The sequence below is a fragment of the Mytilus trossulus genome, chromosome 9 (assembly GCF_036588685.1).
Source record: "Mytilus trossulus isolate FHL-02 chromosome 9, PNRI_Mtr1.1.1.hap1, whole genome shotgun sequence".
Lineage (NCBI taxonomy): Eukaryota > Metazoa > Mollusca > Bivalvia > Mytilida > Mytilidae > Mytilus > Mytilus trossulus.
In genome coordinates, this window is record NC_086381.1 from 55608411 (window position 1) to 55620991 (window position 12581).

The 12581-nt window shown below is 31.8% G+C and overlaps 1 protein-coding gene across 1 annotated transcript; it reads right to left on the reverse strand.

Annotated features, from left to right (window-relative positions):
• Positions 1–1782: 1782 nt before the first annotated feature.
• On the reverse strand, positions 1783–9132 carry LOC134684012 (uncharacterized). The gene is made up of 2 exons (XM_063543306.1): positions 9086–9132; positions 1783–4054 (listed from the first exon to the last, which is right to left on the reverse strand). Exon 2 carries the CDS (start codon positions 4048–4050, stop codon positions 2356–2358), a length of 1695 nt encoding a protein of 564 aa, XP_063399376.1. The 5' UTR covers positions 4051–4054; positions 9086–9132; the 3' UTR covers positions 1783–2355.
• Positions 9133–12581: the final 3449 nt, after the last annotated feature.

Genomic DNA, 12581 nt, shown 5'->3' on the forward strand with positions numbered 1-12581 from the left:
AAGTTATTTGCCACATGTGCACGACTTTGATTTGCGCTAACTAAATGACTAATAAGTTAGAGTGCGGCCAGCTTGTTATGCAAGAGATACGAAGACAAAAGGAATAGATATATTGATAAGTGTTTCGTTTTTATTTTAATTTCGACAAAGATGCGTGTATGTACAATTGGTTTCACTAAAAAATCACGATGGAATTGAGAGAAAAAATCATGTGGCTTCATCGGGGTTTATGAAAACCACTAGTTTTCAAACAGTTTGATATCTGTTTATAAGTTTCACTTTCAAATATATTAAAGAGACAAATGTTTGGCACAAATACAAGAAATATACACTTGAGAAAATACTTCTTCATTCTGAAACAAAATATCAATAAAATTTCAACAACAATTCATTTATTATTATCCAACTTTACCAAACTTGTCGATTAAACAAAATAGATAGCAGGATTGCCGTGTAATTAGTTGTATAATTTGACACATGTCAAACGGTTCATTGATTTTCGGCACATCAAAGACAAACAGGCACGTGTCTAAATAATGTTGAATATCTCGTTTATTTATGATTATTTTTCTTTAAAATTAGAAATTTATGCATTAAATATCAATTTTTACCTTATTATGAAAAAAAAATTACATGTAACAGCACCCCATCTAGTCCTTAGTGGTATGTGATCAGTCCTCAGTGGTAAGGACTCCCTAGCAGTGTTTAGACGCACCCATGAATGCCAATGAGTCAACTCACTACAGGGAACAAGTGAACCAGAAGTTTTAAACAACTATAGGTCACCATACGGACTTCAACAATAACCAAAACCTATACTGAATAGTCAGATATAAAAGGCATCGACAGATGTAAAACAGTAACAAGAAAAAAGACAGCATGATTATTGTACAAAATAATAAATAAACAACACATATAATTGTTTATTGAAATTACCCTGTGTATCTATAAATTTATTTGCTGCAATGTAGCCTCTAAATAATTAAGTTAGTGCCCGAAAAGTTGTATAGACAATTTTCTGATGTCTTTTTGTCATTGGTCAAATTGCTGTCTCCTTTCTGTTTAAACAAATTTTTGCAACTGTCGGCTGTATATTCGTCGTTCAAACCTTTTAGTTACATTCGTAAAACAGTGGACTTTCAACGTCTGGTATATATATGTGCAATTTGGAGTTTAGTATGGCGTTCATTATCACTGAACTAGTATATATATTTGTTTAGGGGCCAACTGAAGGATGCCTCTGGATACGAGAATTTCTCGCAGCATTGCAGACCTGTTGGTGAACTTCCGCTTTTGTCTGTTCTTTGGTCGGGCTGTTGTCTCTTTGACACATTCTACATTTTCATTCTCAATTTTATCAATCTGAATTGTATTATCACACACAATACATAACTAAAAGTGCCAGGTCTTTACAAGTTAGAAGTAATGTATATGCGTCTCTTTGAGTTACATAAGACTAAATTCACGCAAAATATTGGAAAAGAGTGGTTAAAGATACCAGAGGGACATTCAAAGTCATAGATCGAAAATAAACTGACAACTTCATGGCTAAAAAAAGAAAAACAGACAAATAATACTACGCAAGACACATCAAAGAAAACGAAAGACTAAGCAACATGAACCCCACCAACAACTAGGAAGTGTACGTGTACAAAGTTACTCACAAATTGAAGACGTGCATAGTTTATGATCAATAATTAAAAAAAACAAAACATTAAAAGACTGTTTTATTAAGTTTAACTAAAATTATCAAGATGCTTGATTTCTTGATTGACAGCATATTTGTTACGTTTGAAAGGGCGTGCTTTTCAACAGACTGTCGGCATTCGATTGGAAACTAAATAAAGATTCCGCTATAAAGATGATTTTCACTCCCAAAATAATTCAAAATTCGGAGACTATGTTGAACCCATCTATCCCATTGAGCTAGAGATGAAGGATACAATAAATACAGTTAAGTCGGCTCATAGCTTGACTTAACTCTAGAAATTGAAAATGAGGGTCGGTTGTAAACAAAACTTTTCTACGATTTTAGCTTCTCAATTGTGAATTTCCCCGGCTCTGCTTATCCTACCGGAGCATCTGAGATCATCCCCAGTTTTCGGTGGGGTTCGCGTTACTAAGTATGTAGTTCTATGTTGTGTCATGTGTACTATAATTTGTCTGATTATTTTCAATTTATGAGTTTGACTGCCAATCCGGTATCTTTCGCCCCTCTTTCCGAGCATATATTTAGAAAGTCTTTAATAGCTGATTATCATGATAAAAATTATAAAATATCCAGAAAGGGTTTCATAAATTTGATTCAAAATAAAAGAAAAAAAAGGACTCCAAAATCTCAATTTTGTATTTTGTTTATGATGTCACATTAAACAAGAATGCCTTATTTTGCGAATTCGCTATTAACAACTTGTTTGTTACTAGGTCATAATGCAATGCAGACGGCTTTTGGAGATGTACAATTGAAAAACCATGTAATATTTGTCTATGTCGTTGTCCATCAGGGGAGATAACTACCACATTGCAAGAATCACGCCCTACAACATACACATTACCTTCATTGTCTACAGATATAGAAAATGGACACTTCAGTATACTTTCATTCTCAAATATCCATTTTACTTGTCCTTGCTGAGTAGTGCATGTAACTGTGTTCTTTTTACAGTCTGTATATATAAAATTGTCACTGAATGCTGCTATGTGCGACAATTCACTTAGTTTTGAATTCGTTATTGTACTAACGGAATCATCATCCAAACTGATTTTCTTCAACCCTTTTTCTCTTCCACAATATATCAAATCTTTATCTTTTAGTGCCATGCCATCATTACTGGAGCCAACATATATTGTTTTCTTGACCCTCTTAAATTTTGTATCTATCAATTTAATATTATCTGAGAACCTACCAGAGGTTACAGCTATAATATCCTCTTTGAGATATACAACATCAAAAGCAGCTTCTGTGTTAATTTTGAAATCTTTCCTACCGTCAGGTTTGATTACAGTAAGATAACCTTCAGGGTAACTGTAACAGGTAAACACCATTCTACCATCAGGAAGCATAGTGCAACCTCTAACATCTTCACTATACGTATTGATGGACTGGACCAACGTAAGTGTTAAGTCATCTATAGACTTGGCTGTTACAGGAATTATCAGCTGGGCTTGTTTATCGTCATGCCTTACAAAGGGAATATCACTTGGTCTCGTGTCATTAACAATTTTTCCAAATACTTTAACATTGATCTTTAATTTCTCTAAAGTTGTGTCGATCTTTAAAGAAAAATGATGATGGTTCAGACTTCCGCTTTTGTTAATAGATTGTAAATATTCTTTCGTTGTAACTATGTCGTGTTCCATTTGTTTTAAAATAAGAAACGTCTGCAGTTCAGAAGCATGTTCTTTTATTTTCAAATGGTTGGATTGAAAGTCTTTGATTTCTTTATCAGTTTTTTCAATTAATTCCAGGAAATGAAGAACATTTTTATTTTCCTTTTCAATGGTTAAACTCAGCGTATCAGTTATCGACTGTTGAAGTAAATCAAGATGATTGTTCATTGCCTGCCTTGCCTGTAATATTTTGGTCTCAATTTGTTCTTTCTGTTCTTTTATGGAAAGTAAATGTTCTTCACGATCTTTCTTTACTCTTTCAATATACTTGACCATTTTAGAAAGGGTTAGCTCAATTTCATTGAAAGCATTTGATGATTTCACGTTTTTTATGGCGTCGTCTATATCATCAATATCTTTACAGTCATTGTGGTCCTCGACAACACATTTCTTACAGCATGGACAGTCATGTTTTTTACAGAATATTTGGTACTTTTGGTTATGTTTTCTGCAAGACTGTGCAACTTGGAGAACCTCTGTTGGTAAGTTTTGGTATTCATCGATAGGTACGGTGTCATGATCACGTGATGATTTGGAAATGCTGTGGTGTTCTTTGCAGTTATCACAAAGCCCTTCATCGCATTCTGCGCACCATACCACAGATGGTTTGGTGACATGTCGAAAATCACAAATACCACAAATTGACCAGTTACTTGCCATTGTCCTAAAAACAAATTTATTCAATTCAATATTATTCAACTGGTTTAACACTTAAATATTAACATTCTGTTTGGATTGATATCTCTATACAGTAAACAAACAATCAATACCAGAAGATGAATCTTATACCGTACAATGATAATTATTTAAGAAAAATACGAACATTGGAAATCCAAAAAAGATAATAAACATTTCAAACTATGACATAGATTTCAACGACGATACAGGTGACTAAAACCACTGTCATGATGACAAAAAGTGAAACAAATTTTGCATTGTGAATTTATTAAGATAAGATCTTAACAGGGTTACTAGATCAAACAGAAATAGCCTCTTACCTTTTTTAGTCTTGTATGGGTTTTTTTTAAATTTCAGTTCATTTATATGTTTATGAGTTTAGTGTGACGTTCATTTGTATTGAACTAGTTCACATTTGGTTTCGGTCCAGTTGTAGTTCGCTTCAAGGTGTTGGATTTTCGCGCTGTGTTCAAGATCAATTGGTGGCTTTCTGTTGTTTTCTACTCTTTGATCGGGTTATTGAACAGATATATCATGTTATGGAGGGGTATTTGTGAAAAATACAAGTCGAGGGACTTAAATTTCCCGAGCCGCTAGGCTAGATATAACATGATATATCTGTTTAACGACACCGAATAATTTTGAATTTAAACTCTCTGTACTAGGAAAAGGAATTATTTATTTGAGGATAAGTACAAATTCAATTACAAAAAGTAGTTGGAAAAATTAGTATTGTTATTTCTTTACATACCGTATTATATATATTTTTTTTTTAAAATAATTCGACATATTGTTTGTTCTGTTAACACATGCTATTTGTGTTGTAATTCCAATCGCGACTTAATATCTTAGACTATTAATTCAATAAGATAATAATTTAATGTAAAAATAATCTCACCACAGTTGAGTGCAGAGCATTGTTAGTTTTGACAAAAAATATGAATATGTTTAGTACTACAAAACAGTACAAATGAACTCATCAAAGAAACCAGGACTAAATTTTATATATACGCCAGACGCGCGTTTGGTCTACAGAAGACTCATCAGTGAAGCTCGAATCAAAAAAAGTAAAAAAAAAAACCCAAATAAAGTACGAAGATTAGGTGGGGATTTTGAGTCATAAAAAATTATGTTTTCTGGGGTGAAGAGGTACATCGGTTTATTTTCCATTATATAGTTTTATCTTATAAAGATATAGGCGAATATCCCCTGAATTTGTTTGCTTAACAGTGTCAAAATCGCAAATGTATTTGGAAGGTTTTTTTCATGAAATAATTTTTCATATTTCTTACTGGCTTTTTATGTTAAATTGCATATTTCAAATTTTGCATTGCCGGAATTAAGACTTCAACCCAAATAAATTATGTTGTCTCAGAAAGAGAATCTTTGTTATTGTATACAATGACAAAACAGAAAATCCTGAACACTATCAGCGTCAGCATGAGAAAGTCTGAGTTTGGAAAAAAGATAATCATTGAGTCAGTTATTCCGGAAATATATGCAACATTATTTTACCAATGTTACAACATTCCCCTCGTTAGTATAAGAGTGTTTTTCGATTTGCTTTGTTTTTGTTCAATAATACACATTTTATCAAATAAGATATAGTGCTTACAAAATTAGATATTATATCATCAAGTGCATATTCATAATGTCTAAAAATAACAACACTTCACATTCAATCTATTAAAACGTGGATAAGCTTTGAAAAATAAACTGATAGCGTTACTAAATTAAAATTATATAAATGTCTAAGAATATAACTTTAACTCGCTGACTGATGTTCCCATATTTTGACTATTTTATTGATTGTGACTGTTTATTTAACGCATCATGTAAATGTAACGGAATTTGATGAGACTGTTATTAAAGTGAGAGGGTTAGCGCTATAGAACCAGGTTTAATCCACCATTTTCTACATTTGAAAATGCCTGTACCAAGTCAGGAATATGACAGTTCTTGTCCATTCGTTTTTGATGCGTTTTGTTTTTTGATTTTGCCATGTGATTTTGGACTTTCCAAATTGATTTTCCTCTGAGTTCAGTATTTTTGTGATTTTACTTTTCGCTAATTGATTTATTAAAAAGTTCTATTATATTTTAAAAAGTACAAATAACTAAAACTAAACAAAATAGCTTCATTAGGCGTGTGCATCTATTAGTATAATCAAGATGAAATCAGATGCATGGCAACACATATTTTTGTAGCTTAAAGTACACAAAGATTGATTAAAAATTTATTGACAACAGTTTTAAGGAATAAGACGTGATCGAGAAGTGGAAAAGATTATTAGACATTTCTTCTTTTTCTAGACAAATCTACTAATACATTTCTTTTATTTCACCAGATTCATAATTCCCTAAGTTTCACCTTCAACTTTACAGGGGACACAAGTGAATATCCATTCTCAGATATAATTTTAAAGATTTCCAGTAAACAAGTTATTATCACCGACATATTTAAAGAAAACCAGATACTCAAATTCACATTCTTGCCATCAAACGCACGCAAAGTGAAATATCCCTTGTTGCATGGCCAGACGGGTATGTGCAATAGCTACAGACAAAGAAATATGCTTGAAATCATGCTGGACACACTGAAGTCGTATTTACTACTCCAACAGTAACCGTTGAGCCTGATTTAGGCCCGTGTCAAAAGAGCTAAAGAACTAAATGTAAGTGAAGCTCAATTTAGAACGCCGAAACTAAACACAGAAAAATATAATTTTGTTTAAGAACACACATGATTCTGATTTCACAAATGTGAATTAAGACTTTAACCCAAATAAATTATGTTGTCTCAGAAAGAAAATCTTTGTTATTACTTCTAATATAATTTTGGTTTAGATTAAACAAAAAAAATTGTGATTATTTTTAGAAAATTTCTCAAATTTCCGTTACATCTAGCAAGAATGCATGCAGTTTATTTCCATCTTTATGCATTGATAATCTTCATGTGAAATATTCGTAAATACGCTGAACAATTGATAAGGCCTTACAGCAAACACATGAATAAAGTCTCGTGCCATGATTTGTGTTTTAGTCAAGATTGAAAAATGTGCTCCTTTTGATATATTTCATTGAAAATTGTTCAACCCCCTTTTTGATTGTTGTGAAGGGAAGTGATAAACAGTTTATTTTTAATCGAACTATATGTTTTTAATTTTCATCATGTATATTTTCTACAGCTAACACACATATGGTTGCCCCTTTAAGAAAAAAAAGTGCCTTCATCCAGCTACACCAATGGAAGTGGAATTGTCGGTGTCTTAGATATTGGACAAATCTGTTGGAAAAATAAAATGATTTGGAACTTTTTTTTAAACATTTGAGATTCAACTAACACATACCATAATTAAGCGGAAGGATTTGCTCGAGTCCTCTTGTGATTGAAGTTTTGTGTTCTACTAACCAAAATTCTAGTCGATATTTTTTTTAAAATAGCTCTAATTTTTTTTTTATCACTCCATGCATAAATTTCCACTCCTTTTAAATCTCTTAGAAATTTTGCCTCTTGTCATTTTCTTTATTTTTCATATTGTTACATATATGTGTTTTCCACCCATCCCCATAGGTGACTGGAAAATTGAGAAAAACTCGTTTAGTGGTCTGTAGATGGCCTAGTTTTTGCTAGGCAAAATGTGTGTTCATATCCAATGTATCTTCATTGTACATACTAAGCAGTCCTAATTTTCTCAATCTTGAACCCAACAACTTCAAATACTTGATCTACATTGTTGCTATAGATAATTTCTTCCTTAACTTAGATAGTTGACACTTAGCGTAAAGCAACAATAAATCAATTAATTTCTACCCAAATCCCTTTTATCTCTTCCGTAGTAATAACAGTTCGTGCAAGTTTCGGCTGCCAATATTTTGTCTTTACATGCTCGTTCATCAAAAACACCTTTCTCTCGTTCGTCAATTTGCATTTGTTTGGACATTTTAGTTGTGAAATATGTTTAATTATTTTACACATCAACAAGAAATTAACTTAGTTCTTGAAAAAAATATGTATATGGTTTGATTATTGTAAATAATCAAAACAAACTTTCCAACGAATGAGTGCATGCTAAAACTACCATTTATCATACTGTAATGCAAGTGCGGTTAAAAGTAATCATTAAAGGGTCTGATTTAATTATTTTTCAGTTTAATGAAGACTTCAGTAATTTTACGCATACGATTGAAGAATTTTTATGGAGTACTAAGTGAAATCTAAGTTTAAAGACAACGTAAGCTTAGATGTTTAATGCATACTATCCCAGTTTAAGGTTCATCATAAGGAATTGAAAAATATGGCCGTGTTTACACCTCAAAAATTACTATGAGTACAGACAAACTGGTACATCCTGGAAAGTTTTAAGGCATGGCAGGAACTAGATATATAAAAGTTATATGAAGTCTACGTTTCAGAAAATTAAAAACTTACCTGCATTTTGATGTGCATTTTTTTCCAGTCTGCAGAAGATAGAAAAATAAACAAACACCCGAGTTTCATTTGATACGGTCCACTCAGTTACACAGTTTAAACCTGTTAAATCACCTATTGTTTACAGGTGTATATTGTCCATCTATTGTCCATTTAAATCAATACTACTCACAACATTGATTATATGAGGGGAGCTTCTCAATCGTTTTCTCTACTTAGTTAATTTTTGCACATTCTGCAGGAACGAAAAAAAATGGATAGCAAAATCTAGAAAAGTTTATAATTTTCTGAAACATAAAATGCATTTAAAATTTATATATCTAGTTCCTGCCATCCCTTAAAACTGTTGCAGGTGTATAGGTTAGTCTGTACTCAGAGTAAAATTTGGGGTGTAAATACGGCCATTTTAGCTAAAAGGTTATGATGAAGCTTAAAAACGAAAGTAGGAGACAGAACTATTAATAAACCTGACAATGGTACATATGTAGTAAAATGACCTATGAATGAATGTCGGTTTATGGTTGATTTAAATTTTTCTTTGACACCAGACCAACAATGTTTTTTGTTCTACCTTTCAAATACATACTATGTAATAACAGTAACGTGTTGACCGGAATAAGCGTGATTCTCCCTACATGCACTATTTTTTTCTAAATATAGATAATGTTGATAAACTTAAAAGCGGCAGTTTTCAAATGTGTATAATTGGAAATCAGAAAATTATGTTCATTATCAGCGCCAGTACAAGGCAGGCTGAGTTTTGAACATAGATAATCATTGAGTCATAATTATTCCGGAAAATAGTAGTAATATTTATTTAGCGATTCAACAATATTTCCCACGAAAGAACAGAGCGTTTTTAGTTTTGCTTTGTTTTTTTTGTTCAATAAAATACACATTAAATATAATAAGATATCTTGCTTACCAACTTAGATAGTATATCCTCAAATGTATATATGTATTGTCTAAAAATAACAACGATTAACATACAATTTATTAAAGTGTGAATCAGCTCGGGGTGGGATGGGGATTGTGCACTACAATATTTTTTCTTATACTTTGATTATCGAATATATATATACCTTCTCATAAATATTTTCCATCTTTTGGTACATTAGTATACAGATTTCTTTTTGGGGACCGCTCATCATCATAATTATTGCTTTAGTTGCAACGCAATCGTATTAAACACATCTAGATTTTCGAATAAATTCGCCACATCTTAAACACTTTCTCTATTTGCCCCTTTTTTATCTTTCATTTTGGAAGACATTTCTTTAATATACAATTAAATATGTTTGGTCAGATAAATGTAGTAACACCCAAGAGAGTTCCACTTTCACTGAGTTTTATATTTTAAATGGAAACTTTTCCCTCAGAACTCATACAATGGAATTTCTTTAATACATGTCTACAAACATTTAAATGTTTTAAATTAAGTACAAATTTCCAAATGGTCGGATTTATTGCATCTAGAACTAGCTTCAGTGGAAATACACATTTGAAGGAATAGAGATTTAGTGCTTTTACAAAATGCTGATGTATTTACGACTGTGTTAAAACCTCTTCAAAAATAGATATTGACATTTGATTAGTTTCAGATACTTATGACATAATCAAGCAAGTGATAACATATTATTTATATATTTAATCTGAATTTCTCACCCTTTTCATATATCATGGATCATGAAAAAGTGACCTATCCTAGCGGCCCATCCCTACCACTCATTACATAGTGGGTGCCTCCCTCCCCCCGAGCGAGTCAGCTTGTGAAAATAAACTGATACAGTTACTGAATTAAGATTATATACATGTCTAACAATATAACTTGAACACGCTATTTTATTCATCAAATAGTTCTTTTATATATTAAATAGAAATAAACAATAATTCGCAAAGCAAACGTCCTTCGTGAAGTGTTTGCATCTATCAATACAAGGTGAAATCGGATGCATGGCAAAAAAAAATTGTAGCTTCAACTACACAGTTTGATTAAAAGTTTATTGACCAGAGGTTTGGGGAATACGTGATCGATAAGTGGAAAGATTGTTAGACAACTGCTTTATTTTCCGGACAAATCTACAAATAGCTTTCTTTTATCTGACCAGATTCTTAATTCCCTAAACATGCTAAATTCATCTATCCAATTTACCATGTTTACAGTGGAAGCAAGTGAATGACAATTCTCAAATTTAAAAGAAGGATTTCCAGTTATCAAGTTATTGATACTGACATATTTAAAAAAAAAACACAGGTACTCATCTGTACTTAAATTAAAATGTTGCCATCAAACGCACGCAATGTGAAATATCCCTTGTTGCATGATTAGACGGATCTATACGATAGTCACAGAAAACCCTACGTGAAATCATGCTGAACAAATCGAAGTGGTATTTACTACTTCAAAAGTACCCGTTGAGCCTGATTTTGGCCAGCGTAAAAGAGCTAAAGAACTAAGTATAGCTCAACTAAGAACGCCGAAATAAACCAACAGGAAACCATCATTTGGTTTAAGAACCCACGTTATCCTAGTATCGCAAACGTGTATAACGCGATACAATTTAATTAACCTGTTAAAATGGAACGCAAAATACCAGGAACATCATTACTACTTATAAATGTGTCTCATTTAACTTTTGTTGCTATATTTATTTCATATTTCATAAATGTACACACACCTTTCATCTAATGTTTAATGGCTAGATGATTCAATTTTACCAATTTTTGAAGAATTAGATAGTAATGTCGAAAAAGAAACATTCATTGACAGCGCAACTGAAAGTGTGCTACGTCTTTAACATGTTTGATATCGAAACTGTTGTCTCAGCAGATAAATCTAATTTAAAAAAAACCAACGGAAAATAGATTTATGCCTATAAAAGTGCAAGTTTGTTGTAGTATTTAGCCCCTTCATTTTATGAGTTACGGTTACCTGAAATAATTCATTTGTTCTGATTGTTACACAACTTGATCGCTATGATTTTTTAACTGTCATTGTAAAATTGAGAATGGAAATGAGAAATATGTCAAAGAGACAACAACCGAACCATAGAACAGCAGAAGGTCACAATAAGTCTTCAATGCAGCGAGAAACATGTATGCTGTCTTATCATTGGATAGTTACGGAATTATCATAATGGCTTGAGAATTTTAATAAACTTAAATCGCGGCAGTTTTTAAATGTGTACAATGGCAAAATATAAAATCGTGAACATAATCAGCATCGGTGTGAAAAAGTTTGGAAAAAAGATAATCATTGAGTGATAATTATTCCGAATGGTATAGGTATAGGTAATATTTATTTAACGATGAAACAATGTTCCTAACGAAAGCTCAGAGCATTTTTCGTTTTTCTTTGTTTTTTGTTCAATAAAATACACATTTAATCTAATAAGATATCGTGCTTACCAAATTAGATATTATAACATCAAATGTATATATATAATGTCTAAAAATAGCAACAATTATCATTCAATCTTATCAGATTGTGAATATATACTGATACAATTACTAAATTAAAATTATATAAATGTCTAAGAATATAACTTAAACATGCAAATTGGTTCGTTAAAAAGTTCTATTGTATTTAAAAGAGAAATAAGCAATATTTCGCTAGACAAACTAGCTTCATGAGGCGTACGCATATAGTACATAATAAAAGTGAAATCGGATGCATGGCATATAGTTACGGAATTATCACGATGGCTGATATAGTGGAACAGGAACTGCTCACCGGTCCCAAGGACCAGATTAAATCCGTGTAATTGGCGTTGATTGTGCAACATTATCGTAGTTACCTGAACAGTTCTTTTTTTCTGTTGTATATCAAAAAGAAGATGTGGTATGATTGCCAATGAGACAACTATCCACAAAAGACCAAAATGACACAGACATAAACAATTATAGGTCACCGTACGGCCTTCAAAAATGAGCAAAGCCTATACCTCATGTATGTCGGTCATATTTTTTTTATTTGAATTGATTGTTTGGGATTTATTGTCTCTGTATATCATAACTTATTTTTATTCTAAATACAATACAACAACATATACACCCGCTAATTTAGGAAGTTATTTGTCAAT

Coding starts and splice junctions, on each gene's coding strand:
- LOC134684012 (XM_063543306.1), bottom strand. CDS start 4,050: ATGGCAAGTAACTGGTCAATTTGTGGTATTTGTGATTTTCGACATGTC.